The sequence below is a fragment of the Melospiza georgiana genome, chromosome 8, assembly GCF_028018845.1.
Source record: "Melospiza georgiana isolate bMelGeo1 chromosome 8, bMelGeo1.pri, whole genome shotgun sequence".
Classification (NCBI taxonomy): domain Eukaryota; kingdom Metazoa; phylum Chordata; class Aves; order Passeriformes; family Passerellidae; genus Melospiza; species Melospiza georgiana.
In genome coordinates, this window is record NC_080437.1 from 30,911,286 (window position 1) to 30,938,375 (window position 27,090).

Consider the following 27,090-nt stretch of genomic DNA (forward strand, 5'->3'; position numbering starts at 1 on the left):
GACAATTGCTGCACTGCCCACTCACATTATTCTCTTATTGCTCTCTGCCATCATTACAGAGCTCTGGGAGAACATGCACTGCACTTCTCTGGGGAAATTTTTGCTTATAATTTTTTTTTTAATTATGGAAACATTTTTTAAGAAAAATCACTTATCTTGCACTGATAGTTATCTTATTATTCACTTTTGCCTACAAAGTGAGATTCCACTCCTGCTATTCTACAGACAGAACAGCCATAGCAACTGGTAATGCAGTAACCACTGAAAATTATAACAACAGTATAAATATACCACTGTTCTCATTCACTCTGTGTGGCCTCCAAGTGTTGAGCTCCACCAGACCTAGGAGAGACTTGTAAGACTGAGACAAGCATGTAATTTCTGGTTCAGCTTGTGATTGAAGAGGGAGAAAGAAAGAAAAAAAGATAAACAGTTGTTTTGAGATAAGGTTTAGTTAAAGAATTACATTCTAGGAAGGCAAGATGTGACACATGTAATAACACTGCATTACCTTGAGTTCAAGAATCTGAACTACTAAAAGCATTTGACTTCATAAAAATAGTTACAATATATTAGACTGTACTCAGAATAAGGAATTCCTCCCACAAAATTAAAGGCTTTCTTTGCAGTCACACAGTACATTTTATGCCTGTATTTTGACACTTGAACCATAAAATATAAAATTACTAGACATCAACTATTTGTGGTGTATGGAAATTCATTTCTATCCCATTGAAGGGCACCAGATACGTACATTAAAAATGGTACGCTTATTAGTTAAATAATTAATATAAATAATTATTTTATAGTTATTAATTAAGGATAGTTTAAAAAAATCTCCATTCTGAATTTCTTCCTGGTATGCAGCCTGATGATGCTTTTGTTTAAGCTAACGTCATTGTTAATTCAGCCAGTGTAAACAAAAAAATAAGAATTAGAACCAAGCAGCTGAGATTTCTTGTATGCTCTTCCCAGCAGTTACTAATGCACTCCAAGTCTATAAACAGGTGAAATATTTATACTCAGAAGCAAGGACAATATCAGATTCCTGAAGGGCAGAAGTTAAACATCAGCTATTCTGTGACAACTACAAGCACTTGCCTATCCTTTGACAATCTGCAGAAACTCCAACGTCATTTTCTCTTCCTTAACTGCAAGATGAACTTGCAGATGATGAACTGCTTGTGGCAGTAATGCTCAGACAGGTTCTTACTGAGCAACCTGCAGTCAGAAAAGAACAACTCTGCAACTCTGTCATGTCAAACCTGCACACATCTCACACAGATGTTGGGAGATAACTGGTTTTAGGAGGGTTTGTGAGCACCAAGTGCCAATACCTTGCTATTTCTTAACAAGATTTTTACTCATAGCCATGGGCCCCTTTTTCACAACTTTTTACCCACTCCCAGGCTTTCTCTCTAGAAAATGTTTCTGTTCAGTAATTACACATTCAAGCACAGACTCCCCTTCTTCATTATTGGAGACATAACTGTTCACCAATGGAAGGAAAATAGCTGTCAGCCTGCTCAACTTAAAGAGGTCTTGATTTGCTAGGAAACATTGCAATATCACTAAAATCCATACACATGAGTAAATTAGCTCCAATCCAGTTACTATCTCCTTAGTAAGAACAGATCCCAGCCTCTTAATCTGAAAAAAAATCCCTACATTAGGAAAAGGCTAACTATTATAAAGTTATCAGAGAAAATATATTTTTAAAGTAAACTAAAAAGCTGAAGAGGAAAAAAAAAAAACTACAAACCAATGAGAACAGAACCAGCTAATTTTTCCAAAGCTGGCTGCAGATATCTGTGTTTAAGTAAGTCCCTCCCCTTCCACTTCAGTCATGTGAGGCAGCCTCCAAGCTGCCAGCTCATCTGGCCATGCAATTTTGCAATAGGATGTAACAGAATAATTGAAAAAGCCATTCCAGAAATACTGAGTTAGCCAGGAACCACTTTGTGTACTCTGGTCAATAAAACAGTGTTATCTCTCTTACAATAAGCCATGCTGTTTACACAAACAAAGTTAGCTTTCATGCATCAGCCATCTATTTATTTAGCAAGATCAGCTATCACTGTAAATCAATTTCTTTGCAAATGAGAAAGACAGCTGCTGTAAAACCTACTTAAAACTCTCTACTGCATTCAGTATTTGGACCTGTTACAGAACAGGCAACAAGAATAAGGGAAAAAATGGAGTCACCAGCACCACATCTGGTGACACTCTGAAACAGTCATCACTTTTACAAGCATTTCTAAGGAAAAGGTATAATTTATTGTAAATAGTTACATATCTTTAAAAATGAACCAGTACATTAAAATATGACAAGAAAAGCTTACAACTGACAGTCAAACTGGGTACCTATGCATCAAGGATGATACATAAAATAGTCAACTGAAAGGTAACTCAGAATCTGTACTACAAGTTGGCTATTCCATGAGTAAAAGCACAGCAAAAATGGGTTTCTTTTCAGATCAGCTCTGTAAAAAAGAGAACAGGACTAATCCTGAAGTTTCATGCAGCTTTTGTCCATGAACAGTCATAGAGAAAGTCTCACTAAGGACAATTCACCCAACATACCCAACTAAAAGGCTGGAGCCTCTTCCATGACTGATAAATCAGGTCACTGCCACATTTTCAAAGGTCAACACCTTGCAAAATATCAGCTTGGAAAACCTCAGCTGGATAGACAGCATCACCATCTGCAATACAACTTGGCTACAAAATCTAAGGGAGATTTCAACTGGAATTAGGTGGCTTCCAATCAAACTCATTTCACTATCCAAGATGAGTAGCTGGTTGCAGAACTCCTAAATCCAAGGAGCATGGATCAGCCTTACTGGCAACTGAGAGTAAGAGCTGGGCATGGGGAAGTGCAAGCACACAGAGAGCACTAAGCACTGCTCAGCACAGCTTCTCATTCAACTTATTTTATCCATTAATCTTTTCATCTACTATTTTCAATTTGAGACTCAACAAGTCAGATTTGTTGCAAGCAGTCAATGTCTGTTAGTGCTCTCTGTGTTCTTGCACTTCCCCATATCCAGCTCTTACTCTCAGTTGCCAGTAAGGCTGATCCATGCTCCTTGGATTTAGGAGTTCTGCAGCCAGCTACTCATCTTGGATAGTGAAATGAGTTCGATTTGAAGCCACCTAATTCCAGTTGAAATCTCCCTTAGATTTTGTAGCAAAGTTGTATTGCAGATGGTGATGCTGTCTGTCCAGCTGAGGTTTTCCAAGCTGATATTTTGCAAGGTGTTGACCTCTGAAAATGTGGCAGTGACCTCCTGATTTATCAGAGTCATGGAAGAGGCTCCAGCCTTTTAGTTGGGTATGTTGGGTGAATTGTCCTTAGTGAGACTTTCTCTGCTCATGGACAAAAGCTGCATGAAGCTTCAGGCTTACTCAGGATTAGATCTGGACATAGGGAGAAAAAGGAGCAGGGAAGGGAAGCCCCAGCCTTGGATGCACATTCTGCATTTAGGACTGTCTGCTGCCAAATGCCAGAGTGGAGCAAGCTCTACTTTGTGCCTGCCCCAGCAAGGGTGCTCATGGCCAGGATGCAGCACAGCACAGCTTCTGATGAGCAGGTAACAACTTCCAGGTCAGGCTGGGACTGAAATAATGGCATTGGGCTCTAAGGAATTTTCTGAATTTACACTGAAATAAACCCCTCTGGCAGTGGGGTTTTGGTGGGGTTTTTTAAATGTTCATATTGAACAGTTACTAAGTAATAAAGAACTACAGTGCATTTTCACAAAAGGTTGTTCATTAAATCACAGCAAAGCTTTCTGAAGCCCCAAGTCAAAAGACTTAAATGTTTAGGATGAGACTGAAAAAATCCTGATGGCCTTCAAGTTTATTTGAAAGACAGATTACAGAATATTATGTAAGGCACAAATCTCAGAACTATTCCCCATTGTATTTACAAATATTACCAAGTTTTACAAGATCATGAATTTTCATAAAAAGTGACATTTTCAAAAAGCTTTTCTTGCTTTAATCCTCCTTCTTTCTTTTGATAGGATTAAATACTGAAATGGCAGGCTGTTAAATAAGCACAGTGAAATGCCAACTGTGAGGCATTTAACTCCATGTATTCACAAATTAACATTTCACAGTTGCTTTAAATTTTGACATTATAGTTTAGTACCTTCAGGCAACTCATTTCAGAAGGTGCTGGATTTGATTTACATTATTTTTCATTTTAGATTCATGTGTTATAGTACTGGAATACCTTGAAGTTGCCCTTAATCCCTGATAAAGGAAATTTAGTTTTATGAAAAGCTGAGAAATATTGCTCTTTTTTTTATAGTGCAATATTGAAAGGTGGTGTTATAGGTCCTCCCCTTGAGTTACTCCAGTGCTGATCACAATGTTCAGAATGAACTGGAGAAAACACCAAGCAGTATTTATAAAAAAGCATTGGGATGCTAATCTTAATTCTTTAATTCTTTCTATTATTAGATTACTTCAGGAGATATTTTTGTGCTTCTGAGACAACTGCTGCCAGAGTGAATCCTATGGGCTACCAGACGCGGCATTTTAGATGGAAATTTTTACTTTGCAGAATATGAAATCCAGTTTCAGTATTGCCAAAGTTAATATTTATAGAAGGGATTTCAAAAAAATCATAATGAAAAACCCTACCAACAATAAAAAAAGCTCCAAGACTTACTGCCTGTAGAAATAAGAAATTGTGGAGAAATAGGAACCCATGGCTATTCCTGCAGTACCACCTCAGACAACATAGTTGACACCAGAGTTTAAAGGTGCTCCCTCAAATTTTTCTTGGGTAATGTAACTTATTTCATGATCAATAATGGTTCCCTTGTGCTCCTGAATTTCTATAAAAAAAGACCTTAAGAGAAAATTTGGAACAGATATTTTTGGTATGCAGTGGAGAACCTCTCCACATTACTTTGGATTCTTACAACCAATAAAAAGCACAAACCATTTACAGTTTACATATGTATAAGATTATCAGAAGATACCAAACTCCTTGCAATAGTTTCTACAATTTCTAGAAAACTACTTAATCCTTATCAGAAAAATCAGTATGTAGATAAAAGAAACATGACTACAAAGATTTGCAGAGCAGTTCATAAGAGACAAGATTCTCCCTTCAATACAACTGCACTCTTGAGTCATTCCTCTCTACAGAGGTGGATCCAGAGAAAAGCACCAGCAAATACAGAGCAGTCAATGCACAGGGTACTTACAAAGCTACCTCTGGTCTCTGCTACTCATACTTCATCTCCATGTCCATCCTTATGCCAGTTGTACAGAAAGCAGACTATTTTCCTTTTATAAATAAAGAAATTCTGATTTTTGCTGAAAAATCATGCTGTTCTTTCACAACAGTACACAGGAAGTGCTGGTACTGTAAAGAGTCTCACCAAGGGTAGAAAGGGCACAGGGTTCACTGAACAGATGTGCTCCAAGAAAAATAGAACAATTCTTTTTGTTTGTAGAAATCAACCTGGTACTGCTGACTTGCAGTCCAGTGGACACACCCATCCACAGTTATGACACAGCCTCCACTTCATATCTACAACCATGTATTTCATTATTCAGAGATATCTCATTATTTAACCACAGAACACCTGTCTGCCAGTCCTATGCTGCTAATGCTAATTACTGCATCCTCACCATACATCACTTTTACATAGCAATGCACTCATTAACCTTAATTCCAGCAGCATGTACTGCTAATTAAGGTATTTAAAGATGTTTACATGTTTCACATGGGAGTGTGCCAAATCACTGTCTGAAGTCTTACTCCTGTTTCAGATTTGACAAACATAAGCCTGAGACACCTTTGTATTGTAACAGACACTTCAATAATGCTCCAGATATATTCAATAACACAGCATCTTTTTTCAAAATCAATTGTGACATCTACTAACGTTCCATAAATTCTGGGATCAGATTAAAGTCTTGCCAAAATTCATTACAAAGTATTAAACCTGTCTAATCTTTTATCACTACTACTAACACAATAAAAAGAATGAAAATGTCAGGAAGTATAGAAAGTTATGAGAATTTTCCTCAGGAATATTGCAGAACATAGTCTGAATCAGGGGATGTATTGTCATGCCTTTGTGAGGCTTGTATAAATTAGAGCTTTTAAAGCAGAATGTACCTTTAACTTTTCTGCTATTTCTCTTTTGTAGTTTTTGAAATTGTTATTCATTCTAACTTCATCTTGAGTAAGTATTGCAAATTTGATCATTACAATAAAGATTTAATATTAAAAAGATTTAAAGTATTGCCATCAGCTGCTTCATAGTCAATATTGCAATAGTGCTAATAATCACAATTAAGGCTAGAAGCAAACTTTTTATTTGGAAAAATAACACTTACTATTTAACTACTCAAACAGTAAATATTTCTGAAAATAACTAAGTTCCAGTGCTAAATGTGTAAGCAACACTTCCTATTTTGTTGAGGATCTTTGAAAATACTCTTACCACTCAGTGAGATGTCTTAACATTTTGTAACTTAGCTTGCAAATTTAACCAGATTTCCTAAAAAAAAAGATACTTACATGATTTTGCTACATCTGTTGAATAAAAAATAGTTCTGCAAGTTGCGAACTTTCAGTTTCAATATTGTCCCATACTGAGATTTCAAAAGCAGGAGCTTTAAACCATTCCAGAATCCTCAAGTTCAAGGTGCTTGGGCACAGTGAATTCTCCAGTGCCAGCTGAGCTCAAGATGCAGCAACCCAAACTGAGGAGTCTCTGCTCTGGCAGTGTTTGAACCCACTGAAGGAAGGACAGTACCACAGATGCACAGAAAACCCTCTGTACATTGAGGGCCAGATTTCCAAAAACTTAGGACATTTTTAAAAGCTGCCATTTCATTTAAAAATCTGCCATTTCACTTTAGATACTGACACAGTAGATGAGATTTTGAGAGCCTCCGCGGGAGTACTTTTGCATAGTTTTAAAAGAAGCCGTTCCACCCTCACTCCTTTACTCCTACTGCCATCTGCTGTCACAAACACATCAGTGCCACAGTGTCTGCAGAGCGTTTTTCCTTTCCTCTGTGTAAAAGAATGTGCTGTAAAAATAATCAACATGCTAATTTGTCTAGAGGAGTGCACTGGTAAATCAATGCATTGCCACCTTCACTGCCAGAGCACCAACCCTGCAGATCTGTGCATGTTTGCAGACACAGCTGCTGCTCAGCCATACTCCCCTTTTGGCAAAACATAATATACATAGGCTGAAAAACAAGGATCACAACATTTGTTACAAGGATTTTAGACCCAATGCAAAGTGGAATTCAATGGTGGAAAACTGAATAAGATGTTGAAATTCTGCATTCTTGCTGCTCCAGTGGAAAATAATGCTGGTCTCCAAACACAACTCCAGTCAGAGGTAACAAAGGCAAAGGCTTAAGTTAGTGGCACTCAGCAGAGGGTAAAATTCAGGGCAAGGATTTTTGTTCCAGTGATTTCTTTGCATGAAACCAACTGTTAACACACAGTCTTGTTAAAGCTTTGAGGGGTTTTCTTCAATAAGCACACTACTTAATGCTCAGCACAAGCCCAATTTAATTTGATTACTAACACAATACCCCTCTAATATAAAACTGAAAGGCTGTTTCATACATCACACCTCTTCTTTGAAGAAATAGAAAAAGGTCAATCTCACCCTCACAAAAAAGAAAAAAAAAAGGCAGGCAATCTGCAGGCTGTATGCTGCTAAATTCCTGTTATCAAGTGCAATAATTAGTAAAACACAACTTTACAACACTGGCCAGGCAAAGACAGGTGAATCTTACTCACTGCTTTCTAAACACTGCCCCACCCAAATATACCCCAAATATAACTCAACTCACTGCTTTCTAAACACTGCCCCACCCAAATATAACAGGACTATAAAATATTTTTCCACTATTTGTTTTAATGCAGCTGGACAGCTGGCAGAATATTCAAACCAGGTACAGTTTCAAGCACAGCTGTGAGAACTGAGCACGATGTTATCCATACGTGGTAATTTGTCAGTGGACTAAAAAGTAAATAACTGGTCTGCTATTGTTTGGGTTTGGTTTTTTCTGGTCTGTCACCCATTTGATTACCTAAAGACACTTTCTAGACCATATATCAAGTGCAGAAGACAAAGTGCAATATGCAAAGATGACACCCTTTTTTTTTTTACCGTTTTAATAGAACTTCTTGATTTTTCTTCCCAAACATTATTGCTCAGCTCCAGTGTGCAATGAACGTTTGTTTCTCTTTCATAGGATCCAAACACCAGTAACCTGAAATAGAAAAGTCTATGGTAAGAATTGTAATACCATTACATACATCCCAGATATCACATTAAATTCCCTATTCTTCATCTATACATGATTATTACCAATGTGTATACACAGAAGTCCAGAGAAAACAGATTGCACAGGCACAGCCTTACACCAAAGGAAAGACACTGCCACCCTCTAGTGGAAGAACTCCAAAAATGTAAAATATAACAGAATTTTTAGCTAGGGAGTTTTTTTGGGTTGACTTTTTTCCTACAGTGCTGTTCTTTTTTCTTTTTCTTTTTTTTTTGGGAGGGGAGTGGTTGGTTTGTTTTTAAATAAAGCGTTCAACTGGCATTTTCCCATAAAGGGCTTTTGTTTTATTTTAGGAACAGCAACCAGAGTCTTCCACTTAAATCCTAAACATCACAAAGTGAAGCTCTTGTTGGTTTAAGAGAGTGCTACTGTAGATTAAAGTCAGTTTACTACTGCTTATATTTGTATTTCACTAAACTGGGATCCTCTTATCTATGATTGTTGTAACATTTATAACAGAGTAGTTCTTCATGCATGATACCCTATTCCAGAAGGCTATAAAGCTTTTCAGACAGATATTAGTACTTGAAAAAAACAAAACAAAACAACCCAGACTATAAACTTTAGGCTATAGAACAGCAATCAAGTTGTTCATAACTTATCTCACAGTAGCTGGAAGCAGATAAATATTTTGGAATATAAAAATTCAAACAAGCCTTACTCATTCAAAAGAGCTGTTAGATTTTAAATCCCCCCTAAACTTTCTATACACATTTTACAAGAACAATTTCTAAGCTTTCATCCCAAGTATCTTATTTGTGATTGTGATGTGTTATACAACTCCTTAGATGATACAGACACAAGCTGTCAGAAAAACATCAATTTTCTCAGTTTATCTTGACATTGCTAAATAATGTTTCTAGGTTAAATATTTATAATCAAAAAGTCTCATCTTTCAGATGTGGAGATTTGTAGTAAACATCCTTTGAAAATTAAGTAAAGTTATTGAAGACAACTTTCACCAATGATCAGAACTGGTAAAATTAAGACAACCTGAGGGTAAACACCTCTCTGACTGTGACAGCTCTCAAGCTTGCTTTTGCTCACATAGACCCACTCTTGGGAAATGTTTCAGGGGCACTTACTGCCCTCCTCTAAAATATCAGCCCAGGAGCTATTTTGCTGTACTGGATAGAAAAACAAGCACATGAGACAGCTCAAAAGAGGAATAGAACAATTTTTAGCCAAGCCACAAGCAAAACCAAGAGGCATGTTGAGATTTCACCTTACAGCAGGTTAACAGCAAACCTGGTGTCAGGTGAACAAACACCACAGGGCAGCCAAACCACACATTTAAATTTTAAAGAGCTCGTAGGAGCTCAAACTCTGCTGGAGTTCGGAGCTCAATTTCCAATTTCAGAAAGACAAGGCAAAATTGTAACTTCTGCTACACTAAGAAATTTTTTGTTTGAACAGTATCTCCATTAATATTCAAAGAAAGAAGATTTATCCTGTAAGACAGCTGCACATAAAGACTGACATTATTATATATTACTAAATATTAAATCTATATCCTACAGATTGAGAAGTGCCCACTTTACGGCACAGTTTTGGAAGTGTATTCTTGCCTAATAAAATCAGAGTTTGTTACCTTTGTTACTTTTTTCAGAGTGTTTCCTGATTAAAAAGAAATAAAGCCAAAATTTAACAGTGTTGCTTTGTTTTTCCCTTTTTCTTCAAAGTTTTAAGATAATGACAGAAAACAGCATTTTTGCAACAATTTAGTTCTTTGAGGGCATTGCATTTTTTGAAAACTTCAGTTTTTTGTGCAGGTCAGATAAAGATTTGCAAGATATATTCCTTATTATTTCTTTACACCAAAGTTCCCAACCTTTCATTAATTTTTAACAAATTTAGTTTTTCTTTCAACAGCATGACAGCAGAAAATTGCTATGGTCAAGCCTGCAATTAGAAAAGAAGTGTGAAAAGTGCAAGTACTTGGTCATGTGAAGAGTATAATTTAATTAAACAAGCCATTTATAATACAGAAAAAGTTTGCTAAACATTTTACAACTATAGGTTCACCACTGATGTCCAGACTTAAATGAGAGAAGCAGCAGAATTCTGTTACCTGACTAGATGGAAGAATTCTACTTCCAAATTCTGTAGAGAAGTCAGAGATCATCTACTGAGAAAATATAAAATCTTCTGGGGCACTGAGCAAAACTGAAAACCATACAGAAATTAAAGTGATCCTTCATTCTGGAATGAGAATGAGAGGTTGAAAAATGTTCAGGTTCCTATGGCAGATATAAGTGGAAAGCCCTGGATGTCAGCACCCAGTGCTGCACTGGGAATTGGCCCAGCCAAACTCACACCACTCACAGAGGGCTGAGGAAAAAGGGAAATTTGATCACTGTATATAGTGTATATTTCTTCCTTCCCTACCAAAATTCTCTGTTTCTCTTTGTACCTCATCAATATCTTCAGATGCAAATCAAACAAGAGTGTTTACTCACTGAGGGACTCTATGGACAGCAGTTGTAGCTGTTTAGTTCAAAAAAAGAATGGACAACTGGAAGATCTGAGGAATTACTGTGGGTCCAGCAGTCAGGCATCTTGCCTGAGAAGTGTCTGCTGAGACAATTTCCAAGTGTGTGTTGAAAAATTCCAAGCTGCATAAAACACTTGGATTATGTCAGACCTGACAAATGAGCAACTGCATCCTCTCCCAGCCATCTGATAAGCATCTGTGACAGCTGAAATCACTGAGAGCTCACAATGATGTCAGACTGAGCAATCTGAGCTCTCAGTGCAAAGAAACTCAAGAGTTGGTGCTGCTCAGTGTTCCAGATTCAGGGAAGATAACTTTTAAAGATTACTTCCCAAACCAAGAACAACTGATCACAGTGCAAGGTGGTCATTTTGGCCCTCATGATAAAAACAAATGTATCACTGGGCTGAAATTGGAGAATTGTTATGAAAAGTGATGAGAGTTTTCTTACTCAGTACAGTCAAAGGGGAAATGCTCCTGGTGGCCAAGGAATGCAGAGTTATTCAGCATCCTTGGATCATCCACAGAAACCATCACAAAGACAGGGAGACAGGTAAGCAGGAATTTTATCACAAAAAACATAACCCCTGCTGCCACCACAGAACCCTTAGAAGCAAAAGAATATCTTCAGGAAATCCTGACCACCACATTAGTACAGCAAATACAGCTCAAATGTTGTACAGTGTTGTTCAGTGCTACAGAAAAAAAAAAGTGCAAAGAGAATTTGGTATGGGAATACAAGCAATGAAAGAACAGGTTAAAAAAGAGTCTTTCTGCAGAGCAGTTTAGTTCATAAAGAGTAGAACTGCACATGACTACATCAAAGCCTTAGTACTACTTGGATAAGATCTAACATAAACCAAGAGCCTGACAAAAAACCCCCAACAAACCAAGAGCCCACAGACCTTTTCTCCAGCTTTGAAGAGAATAATATTCTCTTCAATGAATGGAGGAAATAGATTTTATTTCTTTCCATTGTTTACTCAAGACCAAGACAGTAAATAATGCCTTATAAAAGTGATTTGGATTTATCTAAGTAAGACTGAGTGAAACCATTATTTCCCTTTGGTTACATAACACAGTAATATAATTACAACATTTATATTGTCCTGGAAAGAGACCCATAATTTGGTGTGGCAGAAAAGCAAACTAAGCAAATAAGAGGAGGCACAGAGCTTGTAACCAGGCAAAATTCAGAAAGGCAAAGGCTTGCCCCCACACAAACCCAAAGTGCCTCAAGAAAGTAACTGCAACTTTCATTTGTTCATTTTTACTTCAAGCAAAGTACAGGTTGTGGTTGGAGTGCAATCATAACACCAAAGTTGCCACTTTGCAAATCAGAACTGCCCTACAACAATAATTACTACAAACTTAGGAAACACAAGTCCTTGCTTAGTCAAGAATAAGCAGAAATGCACAAAAATATACCAAAATATACCTTGTACATTCAATTAATGTGATCCTCAGGCGACCTTCTATCAACAGAAAATCCTGTATACAGAGGTCTCGATCTTCATATTCATCAGTTGGCAATAGCTGACATGGAAAAAATGGCTTGAACCTGAAAAATACAGAAGAAACTTCTCTTAATTCACATTACACAGCATGAACACACAAAAATATAGAAAAGGTAACAGGACAGTAATGAATCTTTAACACTCTTTAAAAAGAGAAATACTGCCATTCCTATGTATTCATTGGTCAAAATGAATGAGTAGGAGCTACTGAAGCTTTTTGAATGCAGCAGACTGAAAAATACAGACAAAAAATGCTTCACAGGAATAGACTGAATTACATTTACTAGCACAGATAATTTTTAAGAAGTTGGAAGCTGGTAAAAATCACATTGTATTTTTACAATTGCAAACATGACTTAACACAAGAGTCCTACTGCAGTAAATATCTTAGCAGGTCTTTAAGTTTTTCTGCATAAACATCACAGCAAAGAAAGATGAAAATGTGCTATGACTCTAAAGCTTAAACTTTTTATGACAGTACTGTTGGTGAACCCTAGTGAACAGTTCACTTTAGTTACACAGATTGATTCTTCTCTCACTTTGTAAAAAACTTTAAGTGGCTCTTCTTAGCCAGCCCTCTTGAATAAAAATAAAGATACAGGTATTCTAAACATTTGCCCTTGAGTTTTATTTCCCTCACTGTAGTGTGTGATTCACAGGAAAAGCAGTTCATGTTCAAGATAACTGTGCCAAACACCAGCTATCTCACCACATAATTCCATCTCTTTGATTAGAAAATGCTGAGTTATAAATACCAATTTGGTTTTTAAGTGATAGTGCTCTGGTGTCGGACACAGCCCTGATCTGAGGGAGGGAAGGAGGGGGAGAGGCTGCACAGCTGCAGCCCCATCACATGGCTGACACACACAGAAAATCCCAACAGCAAGGGCCACAACCCTGCACAAAGAATGATATCACAGCATCTGTGCTGAAGTTTTTGAAAAAAAAAACCAAAAAACTCTTAGAGGGCATTCCTTCTTTCTGTCTTTATTTATTGCTCTCGTTTCCCAGCACTGCCTTGTGCCTTGGTTGCCATCCTCTGTCACTGCTGCAGCCCCCCAGCAAGTATTTGTGTGGAGAGTCACAAACAGCAGGAAAGGAGCAGCAGAGGCTGCAGGATGGCTCTGCCATTTCATGAGAAAGAACTCTTTCTTTCATAAGCACTGTTCGCTCAACCATCAGAGGCATCTGCTTGTCACATTCGGAGATCACAATATGTTCAGGAAACAGTCACATGGAGCTGAACTGAAGACTTTCAGAAACTCCAATAAATAATTAAGCATCCTTTAACTGTCAGCACACACTTTGGGAGGCAGCTCCATGCTCTGATTCCAGACACTTCGGTTCTGTGCGAGCAACAGCCTCATACAGAGCCATGAGAAAGTAATTTCTTTTGTTCTCTTTGTGAATAAACACAACTCAACACTCCAGCTATTCTCCTGAAATCCAATTCAACTTCTAACTTTAATTTGGTTCCAAGTTTCTCCCTCATTAACTCCTTCATAAAGAAAACTATTTTGAAATATGTCGCATAAAAATACTCACTTTTAAATACTTTTTTTTAAAGGTCTTGTGCATGAAAATTATGAGGCTATTAAATCACTCTGGCTATGGTTTAGGTTTATGAGCATAACAAAAATAACTAACTCAAAATAAGCTTTGTTCAAGTACTGACTGATCTGGTAGTTTATTCATAATCCTCCCTTACAGGTCTTGAATTACTAAAGTAATAGCAAGCATCATAATGGTAGGGAAAAAACCACCAAGATGACCCCACTGCTTCAATTCTGCAAAACTCCATCCCAGTTCAGGGCCTGATCACCTCCTGCCCAGACCCACCCCACGTTTCTCACTTCAAGTACAAGCAAAGGTACCTTGCTCCAGTTAGGAATGATTTTATCCCCTCAAAATACAGACTTAGCTCAGATTTTGTTAGGCAGAAAAGGATGAGTTAGGCAAGCACACTGGAAAACAATAATAAGTTTTGAGTGAATAGGTACTTGCAGGTTTGAGGATTTTTAAGCACTAATAAACTGCTTTTCAGTTAGTACCAGTAACTGCCAGTAGTCCTTCTCCCAAATCTATTATAAAGATAGTTATCCATGGGAGCATCAAACTAACAACAACCATTCTGAGCTTCAGTGAAACAAGATTTCTGGCAGGGAAAAAAGGCAAAGGAAGGGGATTCATTAGGTTACCATCAGCTCTCCCAATTTCTGCAAATACCATGCCTAAAAGTGTTGGCATTTTGAAGGTCTTTCACAGGATGATGTATTCACACATCCTGCAGGACATCTACAAGAACTCAAACTTGGACAAATCTATTTTATATCCTAAAAGTAAGAACAGGAAAGCAAAATAACACTGAAACATTCCAGTAAGGATGCAGACATATCCACCTACACATTCAAACTAAAAACATCATCCTCAAGTGACTTCAGAACAAAGTGTTGGTACAACACACACTGCAAGCCTTTGCTGCAGCACAGAATAATGAAACAATCCCCAGAAAAAGCTATTTTCCTTGCTAGGTTAAGACAATGTTTATTGTAATTTTGATTTCTATTCTCAAAATCCTTTTAAAAATTTATACAACAATGAATTAAAGAGGAATTAATTCTAAAATACCAATACAGTTATATACATGAATATATAAAACACTTAGCAGTGCTTGGGGGACTTGGTGCAGTACTACTGAAATTTTCTACAAATACAGGATTAAAAGGCAGTCTCAACACCATGTTTAATTTCCAAGAAGCACTTATGTTCACATTCTTATCACAACTAATTTGCAAAATCATTAGCAAAAAAAAAAAAGGAACACATCACCTATTTCCATTGGCACTAGCAACGTACAAAGAGCTGAATATCTCACATTAAATGCATTTTTAATGTTTTAATGCTGCTCTGGAGCCTTCCAAATTTATATCATAGCACTTATCTATTTAATTTACAGAGAGTTTGTGCATGTCCAAAATTAAACATTGGACAAATTACTACTTCCTGTAGATTTCAATTACAAACTAGGGAATTGAATAGTTGTCAGAATATTTAAGCAGAAAACAACACTATTTATTGGGGAAGACTTTCCCACTGGGAATTGGTGAGCTAACACAGACCCAGATGGGGACTGCTGGTACCAGGGTGGGACCATTCCCTCACGTTGTAAAATCACCCACAGGAAATCCATGCTCCCAACAGGCCGGGCATCACAGCACTCCCATCTTTCTCCCCATGGTAGGAAAACCCTGGGAACTTCCCCAATTTTTAAAACCTTCTTCCAGAGCCATCATCCCTCTCCTCTCCTTGTGATGGCAGGACTGCAGCAGGCCAGCAATGGATGCTCTCTCTGCAGAAAGGCTTTAAAAGTGTTTTATTTGAAATGCTTATCATGCCTTTTCAACTTTTTAAATTATCAGAGTCCCTCCACAAACTCATTTGTCCAAAGGTCTGAAATTCAGACAGCATGCTCTTAAGAAAAAGCTAGCTAAAACTTAGCATTAATATGAAGAGGAATATTCATCAATCATGTGACATTTAAGCAAATGAAAAAATCTCAACTCCACAGAAAAAATATTTAAAAGAAGCAGTAGCACAGTGAGCGTTCCTTAACAAATATTGCAAGATACAAACAGTAAAAATTCTTCCTTCACATGAGGAATTAGTCAGATGATTATACTGAAGGTAATTAAGATAAAGTTAGTGAATTAATACATAGGATTAAAGGTAGACACTAAAATAGCACAACACTAAGCTCATCCATACACAAAGCACAGCAAAAATGTTTCCAGGCACTGCAGGCAGTGTCTCCTTGGCGTGAAGGACTCCTGCACTCCCTCCATGCCAGACTTCAGAGTCACTTCAGGGGCTCATTTTCTCTTCAGTGACTCATTCCCTCTCAGCAGCACCTCCCTCAAAGTCTACATCAAAAGTGTATCCAGAAAAACCCCAAGCACACCAAGCTTCTTCCCTTCCCTTCGAGAGCTTCCAGCCCCGCAATGGCAGAATTCTCTCTGGGAGGCAGAACTCATCCACTTGGAACAAGTCTGATCTGGGGATTTCATTTTAAAGATGTCTGACCTACATTCCCTTTAATTTAAATTCACCATTCTGTGATGGTTGTTTTGTGGTCCTTTAGCCAACTTTTAACAGAAAAGAGGACAGAAGTCTTTCATACCTTAGTTTAATTAACCTAATCCCCAAATGAACTGCTCACCTCAGTACCTATTTAATGATATTTTTACTTGCATCAGAAAAACTATTGAGAAATAAAAAAAAATTTGATTTATCTGGTATGATAACCATATGCTTCTGTGTCTGCTCATTGCTTCAGTTAAGAATATCCAGAATCACAGTAAAAAAACCAACAATTGTTCAGAGCTAAACAGAGCCAGAAACAAAATTCAAAAGCTGTCAGTACTCCATCTTCTACTTGGAGAAGTAGAAAGTCTTATGGTTCCATTGCCAAGGGCATGAGAAGGTGGGATTTTGTAGAGCTTTTGCTAAAAAGTGAGAATATTTTTCTAAAATAAGTTATAGGAGAAGTTTTAACTTATTCTCTGTTTTAAAAAGGAAGTTTGGTATCTAAACCAGTATTTAAAATTACTGACTATCAGTTTCAGACCACATTAAACACTTGAATGATATGAATCCCAGCACTACTCTATTGACATAAAGATAAAACATTTTCAGGCTTGGGAATTTTGAAGTTACACTAACTGAACATTTGAATTTTAATAAAGGGCAAAAAAGATTTTAAACCTCAGAAGAATCAACCAACCAAAAATGCAAACATCTTCAGCATAAAGCAACTCTGAATGCATTGCAAGTCTTTATTTTCATCTTGAATGTTAAGCAAAATTCTATCACAATCCAAAGAGAGACTGTATTTAGATTTCAATTTTGCAAGTGCTACTGTATGTGAAGCTTCTTTTACCTAAAATACTGTTGAAAGAATAACTGCTGGATTTATTTTCAGTTTGGGGATTAATCAAAATGTTTAACTAATTATGCAACAGAATTATGCAACAAAATACAATCTAAAAATGACTCTAAGAATTGAGTCATTTTCAGATTGTGTTTTTCACCTGAGTCACAGAAACACAAGTCAGGCACTAGTAAAGCATGTAAACTTCAAAGAGGGGTTGAGAGCAGATATTTGAAAACATAAAGAAGTCCTCTATTCTTATACTGCATGTAATTTAAGATGAAGTTTTACTTCTACAAAAATTCTAAAATATTACAATCCACTCCTAAAATTACATGATCACCTTAATAAGATTTTAGAAGTGCTTATCAGCTAACAGTTACACTTGTCAGGTATTATAATGTAAACAGCTTATATCATTCTTCACACTGAAGATATAAAAATGAGGTTTATCTTTATTTTGAACAAAAAAAATAGTAGCAGTAATGGTTTCTCTATAGATTTTGTTATAGATTTTACAAAAGCAATTCTCCAGCTTCCATTAATTTCTCAAGAAATTATGCTGCTGCTGAACTCTATCAGTATTTACACTCAGGGATTGAACAATTCAATTTAAGGTAGATTTCTATAACAAATAAGATTTATTTCAGCTTTACTCACAGCCATGAAAATCTGGCTTACAAGCAGCCTGAAAAAAACCACTGCAATAAGATGGTTTTTTTTTTTTTCTAGTAAGTTTTATGGTAAACTGCAAATCAGATCTAGCAATCCACCCACTGTCTTACAGGATATTCTGCCACACACATGTAGGAGGCTCATACACACAAGGTCCCAATAGATGAACAGTCCCTTTTTTTTTTAAACCAAGACCTCAAAAGAAAAAAAAAAAATTTTACTAGTCTTTTTTTTTCTTCAAAGAAACTTCACACATTTCCAGATTCTTAAAATAGTTTTCTTTCTTCTCAGTAATTCTGAGGTATATCTTGAATCATACATTTGAGACAAGACACTTCCCAAACTTCAATTTGTTCTTGACTTCCCAAGAACAAACAAAAGAAGAAATGCAAACAGTCTAGTAACTTCTTCAAAAAAGATCACAGATTTTTTTCTTGCTTATATGACAGAAGTTGCAAATACAACATGGACGGTCTCAATGATATGGTTTTACTGCTTGCATTGGAATAGCCACAGGTAAAAAATCTAACTAAAATTTCTTTCTAATCACCACAAACCAGCTCAACTTGACCATGTGCATATTCTTTAGTATTTCAGGAATACTTGCCAAATTCTAAATTGCAAAAATACTGAAACAGCTTTATTAACTCAATGTAGTCAATGTCTGGTCTCTGTTTCCAGGTTCTGTTGATTCAAATTAAAGGATGAAAATCCTGCTGTAATTCTGACAGGATGAAGACAAATTTTCCCTGTCTAACCAAAAAGCCTGAATTGTTGTGGCATTGCTCCAAATGGGACAGAAAACACAGAATGTGCTTATGTTCACTTAGAGCTGAAAGAGAAGTAGGTGTGGTTTAGCAACCAGCTTTTAAGCATTCAAGGAAAAGCAGCAGGAAAAAAATAACAAAAAATAAAAAGCACACACATAAAAAAAGCAAATAAAACCCAAGCCACCCCAAAGCTCTGCCTTCAGCCAGCTGGTTTAGAGGTTGGTCCCAGTGAGTAAGGCAAACATTTGTTTTTGCTCACTTCAGCAGAATGCTCTCCCATAAGGAAGTCTCGAGTCTACAAACATCACCTGTCTGCAATCCTGGTTCCAGCAAAAAGAGGAGGATGTTCTATGAGAGGTCTGAGTCTGAACATCACTCACTCATTGAGCTGAAGAGTTTTAATCCTCTGCTCCAAACCCTAGCCTACATCCATGTGAAATAAAGTGACATAAAATCTCTCAGGCTGCTGAGCCAGAAAACAATGTCTCACTGCTGAAAGCAGTCCCTGACAGCTGTAAACCAAAAGGGAAAAAATATTTGTATCTGCTGGAAATTCTAGGCAAGAGCTTCCCAAGGTTTAGCCTCACTCCTCCAGGAAGTTCTAGAAATGCTCAAACTGCAGAAGCTTCTCCTCAATCTACATTTATCAAGTCACTTCTGACGAGACAGAAGATGCTCCAATTCACAGCCTGAGAGCTCAGGCCCAGCAGGAGCATTTTCAAAGCTGAGCTGACTCTGCAGCTGGCTGGCAGAGCTCAGGGGCTGCAGGGCTGGGGAGGGCACAAACAGACCCAGGGACACACCATGGCCATTTGCCTGCTGTCCCCAAGCAAAGCCAACAGCCCAGGCAAGTCACAGCAGTTTATTTCTAGAGCCACAGGGTAAACAGGATCAAGTAACACAGAAGCTCAGTCTGGACATGACCTGTGGCACCACTGATGACAATCAAACACAGGAAGGGTTTGGCAGGTTAATTAACAGGAAGGATTCCTGCGCTTTCCAAATCCTGCAGCACTCATGGCACATTACAACTTGGGATTACATTTGATAGAAGCAGCTGCTCACATGATGAATTTGGACACTTTCTCTAATTTGCCCTTCATTCAGAGGAACAGAGGAATAGAAAAACCATCTGAGTTTTTGTAGAATTGTTTTAGAACAATACCCCTGCCTAACACTGCTGTTCCCACCCCACCTCCCTTTCTAATTCACTCTTTGCTTGGAAACATTAGGATTGTTTTGTTTCTTCTAACACACTGCATCAAGTTTTGTTAGCAAGTATATGGTTATTCTTTAAAAAAACACCAAACCAACAAAAACCACACAACTGTTGAAGTTTTTGGAGTAATTTCCTCTGGTTAATTACTTAGGAACTATTCACCAAGCCAGATCATTCAGAGGTGATCTAAACACCACCAGGAACCCTGGTGCCATGTCACCACCAGACTGGGATCTTCCATTTTTACTCCTCCTTTTTCAGTTCAGGCAAACAAGAATGGTTTAAACCATTTACTACACAAGTGACATTCATTAAAAAGTCCATTTTAAATTTTACTACTCAATGGGTTACCTTTAAGATACCACACATAAAACTTATGTGACAGGTTATTTTTCACAGGTTTAAGTATACTTTAAAGCATTTTACACATGTGGTAGTGGTTACTACCAGTATTTCTTCATTTCACTGGCAAACATCACAATCTTGTACTTAATGCCATTACAAAAGTGAATTTTAATATTTGTACACATTTCCTTCTGAGTGAGCATTTTTCATAGCAATGTTGCCATTGACACTGATGCAGGAAAATATCCTGCTTAGCATCAGTCTCAGCAAAGAAAGTCAGGAACAAAGTATGTGAGTGTTGATTTCCATTAGATATCATCAGATAATTTCTAAAAGACAAAGTAAGAAATAATGACTTGAATTTACATCTCAAAGTGTCCCTGTAAGTTTTTCAGCCAGAGCAACAAAAAAACTGCCAAAAAATTAATTCCCAAGTGATTATCCTAATTAAATTTTATGCTCATCATATCTGGCAATTAATTACTGCCTTTGAGTGTGTGTAACAGTCTGATTAATTATCAGTGGCTGATCATTGTAATACACTGTATTTCAGACAGAGCTTTATGGCATCTGGGAAGCCTTCAAAAATGGGTGAAGTGTGCTGGTGTAGTAGAATTCCTCATGGAAGAGCTTTAATGGAGGGGACACTGCTGCTCACAGCCCGCTCTGCTGAGCTCCAGCAGCACCAAACAGCAGAATTTAGATGTTATGAAGGGAAGTTGTACTCAGTAGCTTTAAGGTTAAATAGAATTAGAGCAGCTACTAGGGGAAAAAAAAAATAAAAAAAAATCAAACCAGGTAGCTCTCCAGAGCCTAGCTCAGGGTTGAACGTAATTTCTGTGCGTTTTTTACCTCACAAAATGTAAGGTTTTGCCCCTCTTTCTTTTATTCTCTGCTATACCCAGCATCTCCTGGCAGTTTGCAGAGCTGTGTTTGGCCACAGACAGGTCCAAAACCCTGCCAGCCCCCAGCTGGGTCCTACAGGAAAGTCCTGAGGGGACTGAACTCAGGCAGGGCTCCACAAGGTAGGGTGTGCTTAGGGAATCAGAGGTACCCAAATGGCTTTGGGCAGGTGTAGGAATCTTCATCATCACATTGGATCATTGCTTGTTTTCTAGTGAAAGGATGGTTTGAGATCACCACACAAAGTTTTCTGTAGTTCCACAATTCAGGAATTTAACAGACTGGGGGGACACAAATTATCTATTCATGTAACCTACCTATGTGAGTTGCTAATTCCTCTCCATACTCAGTTAAGAAAATAAAGCTTATTAATCCTAGAAGTGTTATATTTTAAGTCTTTTACTATACTCTAAAAAAAAAATAATATCAAGAATACCCAAATGTTGCAACAGTTTCAAATCAAACAAGTGTGAACATGAAGTGCAAACCCAGGAGCACACTGGGTGACTTTAGGCCATCCCTGCAGGAATGCAGAATAAGCAGCTTCCCACAGAAAGCCACAACATGGAAGGATCAGCTCCAACAGTGAATGCAGCAGCTTGAGGCTGAGCTTCACCAGCACTGAACTGCTCTACCCCACTAAAACCCACTGTGCTCACCCAGGCTGCTTTTAAGGGCTTTCTCATCAAGAGCCATTTGAATAAAAGATTAACTGTTTCATGCATTTAATACATAGAAATAGGTTTGACAAAAAAAGCCTCCTACATTTTTACACCCAATGAACTACTGAGAGGAGTATTAGCTACAGATATTCACAGGCAAATTCTGTGTCCTTTTCCTTGAATTAATCTCCTTCAGGAAAACCCAGTGCTCAGTTACACGTGCCAAGTGGGGGACACTAATCATACTGTCTATTACAGAGTCTAAAAATCATAATATTATAATATATAATATAGAAGGTGGCTGAGAACAGCCCAATTCCAGAGCCTGAGCACACCTCCCTGCTCCAGCAGACAGGCTCAGAAACTGCCCACACATTTCTTACCATCCTCACATTTCTTACCATCCTCACATTCCTTACCATCCTCACATTCCTTACCATCCTCACATTCCTTAGGTGCCCACAGCTCAGTGAAGTGATTAACTCCTATATGATCTACATTTTGAAATAAGTTACCCTTAAAAAAACAAACACTACTACTGCTTATTTAATATTTATTTAAATGCATTGAAAGCAACACAAATGAGGACAACTGAATAAAAAGATCCATATTTGTGCTCATTGAGCAGCATGATCAGTTCAAGGGCAGAGTCCAGATGAACAGAAATGTGGTCTCAATGCTGGTGCATGCAAAACTCCATCAAGTACTAAATAAATCTCAGCAGACTTTTCAGTCTTTATTCACTATCCACATGAAAGTTCACTGCAGGACTAAGATCAAGTGACTTCTAACACAAACCAGCATAGGATTAAATGAGGTAATTTTCTTTACATTATTATTCTACAGTGGTTTATATACTGTACATGAAAATAAGGAAGAAAAGCTGAAGGAGGTCCTGTTTTCAATGTCAGACCAATTATGCCTTTTGGATTTCCATCTGCAGCAAAGGCAGATGCTAATGATCAAAACATTCCTTTATCCTGTACCTTCATCCATCACTCCCTCCCACTGACATTTTCTCTTTGCCCCACACCTCTGTCTCGCAGTTTTTTCACTAATCCATCTCAAATCAGTGATGTGTTAGTTCCTCACCCTTGGAGGTAAGAATAGGAAATGCAGGATTTGTTGACTAACTACAGAAAAAGGCTCACTCTTAAGCTGCAAAGAATGCCACCTGTGTGCTGGGAAATGCCTGGTATGTAGCTGGGCACTCATTACTTCTGACTTTACCATGAACAAGTTTCAAACTGGCATTCTTTCAGAATTCAGTCTTTCCAGAGTGAAAACTCATGAAGTGCTGGAGCTGGGGAAGATGACTAAAAATGTTTCAAAACCCTTAGAACCAAAGGATTTGAACTTGCTAGCTACATAAGACTTACATACAGCCATTGTACCATATAATTTCTTACACTCTGAAGAAACTGGTACTTAGTGACCCTCCAGAAATTATGTAAGCCTGAGATGGAGCCCTCCCAAAAAAAAAAAAAAAAAAAAAACCAAAACCAGTAAAAAGCTCTGCAGTACCAAAATCTTCCTTCTAAATGTAGCATCCTCAAAAAGAAAAAAAAAAGGAAATAATTATTTGCTGTTCTGAGGTTTAGTTGTGTTTGCTGTGTGTCAGGTTGCCTACAGACCCATTTATCCAATTCCTGTAAGACAAAGCAAAGCTGCTTGTCCATTCTTAAGATGATCTTCCAAGCATGGAACTACTGACTAGAGACTGACAGATCCACTGAGTGCAATCATCTCCCCTTTGCCATGAGCAGAACAGTCTGTGCTGCCATCATTCAGGGCAGTGTCTCTGGGACATGTGAAAATCACAGTGCTGCTTTACCATCAAATTGCAGAGCAGAAAAGGACTCAGAAAAGGACTCCTGCAGGGTTTTAATGATTTTGTACAGTAGATTATTTTTGTACCTAAAACAGGCATGGCATTAAAAACTCCAATAAATAGAACCACAAAGAAACCAGCCTTCTTTCCCATCAGCAGCAGCAGGAATGAGAACTTCAAACAGGGGTGTCTTACAGATTTAACTACAGAGATTCCTATCAACTGCTGTGGAAATCCACTCAAAAAGAAAAACCTTCCCTTTGCAGCAGCTACAGAGAAAGGTCTCTGAAGCACAGACACGATCACAGTCCCAAAATCTGATTATTTCTGGTACTCCTGCCTCATCATATGAATAATACATGCTTTTTTTTTTTATTTTATACTTTTTCCAATACCTCAATTTCCTCATTATGAAGTAATTTCTATTGTAAAACACATTTCAAATCAATATCTATTTAAATTACTTCTAGGCTTAAGTTTTGCCAAAAATAAGAAACTACTATGTAACTCTCAAATTGCCTTCTATAATGGTAAATAAAAATAGGCTTGTTTAATTGTTCTTCCCAGAGAAATTCAATATAGCCTCAGCTTCCAAATAAAGCATAAAACTATTTAACATGACTAAATATATTGCAAATGATCAGTTCTAAGGACAATTCATGTTGACAGTGGCCAGAGGAGGTCCTCTAAACATCCAATACAGAAATGGTAGAAGCAATGCTTTATGAGAATACTTACAAAGAAAAGAAAGTTATTCCCCTCAGTGGTAGCATGCATTAAAACAAAGCAAACAGATTTTCTCAAAGCAGACCAGCATCAATACAAAATAGTTGGGTTTTTTAATGTAACAAACCAAGAAACAAAGTGTTCCTATATTGGAATATGATCCAAACATTCCTAAAATATACAGAACTGACCTATTGCTTAACCAACACCTGGTCTGCCTAGAATGGATGAACTTGTGAGATGTTTAATTCAAGAAAAAAAAAAAAAACCTATCAGGTTTTTTTACATCATTGCTTAAGAAACAGCAGGAAGTTAAAATTTGGCAGAAGAAGCACTTTACACATACACAACAGGCTTTGGATCTTTGTTAGGGCAAAGTGTATTTTTATTGCCTAGAAACAACCTGACACCCAAACCTCTCCAAAATCTAAAAGCAAGATCAAGAGCTGTGCAAAAGAGCAAAAATACACCCAAGTATGAAGAACATGCTGGCCACAGCATAATCAGTGTACTGATAAGCCAAGGGTGAGAGAGGGCACAGCAAGGCTGTCACCATAAGCAACTTAATAAAAGGTTAATGAGCAAGGTAGAGCTCATTAGAGAGCTAACACAGATGAACACACGAGCACTGCAGCAGCACCATCAAGCAAGGAGCCAGACACCTGAAACAGCCCCTACTCTGTGCCCCTAAATCCTATTAACCACCTTAATAGCCACTGTTAAAGGGACATGATAAAGTTAAAACCCCCATGAACAGCGTCCACAGCATTAAAGAACTGTTGGAGTGCACACAATGACAAACCCAAAGCTGGACTCAGGTTACAAGATAAACTCCACTTTGTGCTGATAGCGTTCATTGCCCTGGTCTATCAAAAGAAATCTACATGAAAACAAGGTTGTATTAGGTTTTCTCCACATCTGAACAAGACACTGCTCTGACATACCAAAATGTCTGCAGAAAAAGCTGTTTGCATTTCTATAATAAAGCAGCAAATACATTAACATTAAATACAAACATTTAACTATTGCTATTATCAACAGAATTGCATAAATCCTTTATCAATTACGACCAAAAAAAAAAAAAAGAAACAACCCCAAAAAAACAAACCTAGCCTAGAGTCACTGGATTTTACCCACAGCCTTTCATCCAGGGATTTCCTCAAATCTACTACACAAGACAGCAATTCCCATTCAATAGCAGAGCAGCTACAGAACAGGGGGTTTTGCCAGACACAAACACATTTATTAAAGAGACAGAGAAAAGCGATTACATGCTATTAGAGTAAAACACAAATTACTACTTATTAGTTTAGACATAAAGCACAACCCTTCTTTTTCAATTAGTAGACAATTGCTTTTATGGAGAAAAATGTGCATAAAATGCTAGACAAACTTTAAATGCACTAAAACTAGGCTTCACTGCCTCTCCCTAGACTCTGAGGAGTGCAGCAGGAATGCAAGATGCCTTTTCCTGCTTTCAAGGTACAGTTCTGCAGATCACACAAAGCCTGTAGAAATGGATGATAGAAAATACTCAGCACTGCTGTGCTGCATAAATTTTGTACCTAACTGGAAAGAATACAAAATACTTGAGTAGTAATTTGGCTTTAGTAACAGACAGTGCACATATGAATATATATATTTTTAAATACAGTATTTTGTAACTGAACAACAGAGGAGGCCAGGATCTGTAACACAAACTGAGTTATAACGTGTTCACAATCAACCACTGGCAAAAGTTCTCTTTGTATGCCGTTCACCACTCAGTAACAACCTCTAGAAGTTGCCTAACACAAAAGACAAGGAAAATAGCATATTTTTATATACTAATTAACACCTTGAAGCAAGATAAAACTCTTTTGTGATCGTCAATGTGGAAGCCAACAGAGTAGCAAAGTGCCCCTTTTTGGCCCCATAAAGAGAGAACTCCTCACACTCCAAGTACCTTTGTTTACAAAGTTGCAATCGCTGTTATCCAAAGTTTTATTTACAAAGTTACTTGAGCAAGAGCAGGGAGACATCAAAAAGGTTTTGAACTACACATGGAAGCAAATACTGTGTACTTAAGGACATGTGGGCAATAGGGAAAAAATGGGAGAGAATAATCACATTTCATGTAGATGAGAAACTTTTCAGCTTTAGGTAAGGTAAGAGGTTATTATTAAGCAGCTGTGAAACTCCTGACTTTCTCCTGGATATTCTTTGCTAAGCAATATATTAGCATACCATAATCTCAAATCCAATGTAATCTTACAATTTAAAGCCCCACTTTTGCATCTTATCAGCAAGGGGCTTGATTTTCCAAACCAGCTTGCAGTGACACCTGAACTCTCAGCTGTGCCACCACCTAAGAGTGCACTGCTACTGCCCAGCTGTTACCAAGAGTGGGGATTCACCTGCCCAAACCCAGCCTGGACACGCTGAGGAAGAATTTGTAGTTTTAGTCTGTGCTCCAGAAAACCCTGGCACCCTGTGGAAAGCTCAAGGCTCCCACCTGAAGCTGCAAATGCCACGGTGTGGACAGCTGGGACACCAAGGAGCCAACCCTCCTCCCTGAGGACAATTCCACTCATGTGCATTGAGCCTTGGTGTCCCCTTCACAACAGGGGATTGGAATGATACCATTGGAATGATTGGGATAAAATGTAAAGGTCAGAAGCACCAAGCAG

General features: G+C 37.7%; 1 protein-coding gene across 1 annotated transcript in view; it reads right to left on the minus strand.

The window, feature by feature from the left end:
• The window catches only part of PDZD8 (PDZ domain containing 8), a 52,714-nt gene that overhangs the window by 22,867 nt on the left and 2,757 nt on the right, over positions 1 to 27,090 (minus strand). The window contains exons 2-3 of the mRNA XM_058029190.1: positions 12,285 to 12,407; positions 8,175 to 8,277 (exon numbers count right to left, since the gene is read on the minus strand). Of these exons, the coding sequence (XP_057885173.1) occupies positions 8,175 to 8,277; positions 12,285 to 12,407 (226 nt within the window). The remainder of the gene's footprint in view (positions 1 to 8,174; positions 8,278 to 12,284; positions 12,408 to 27,090) is intronic.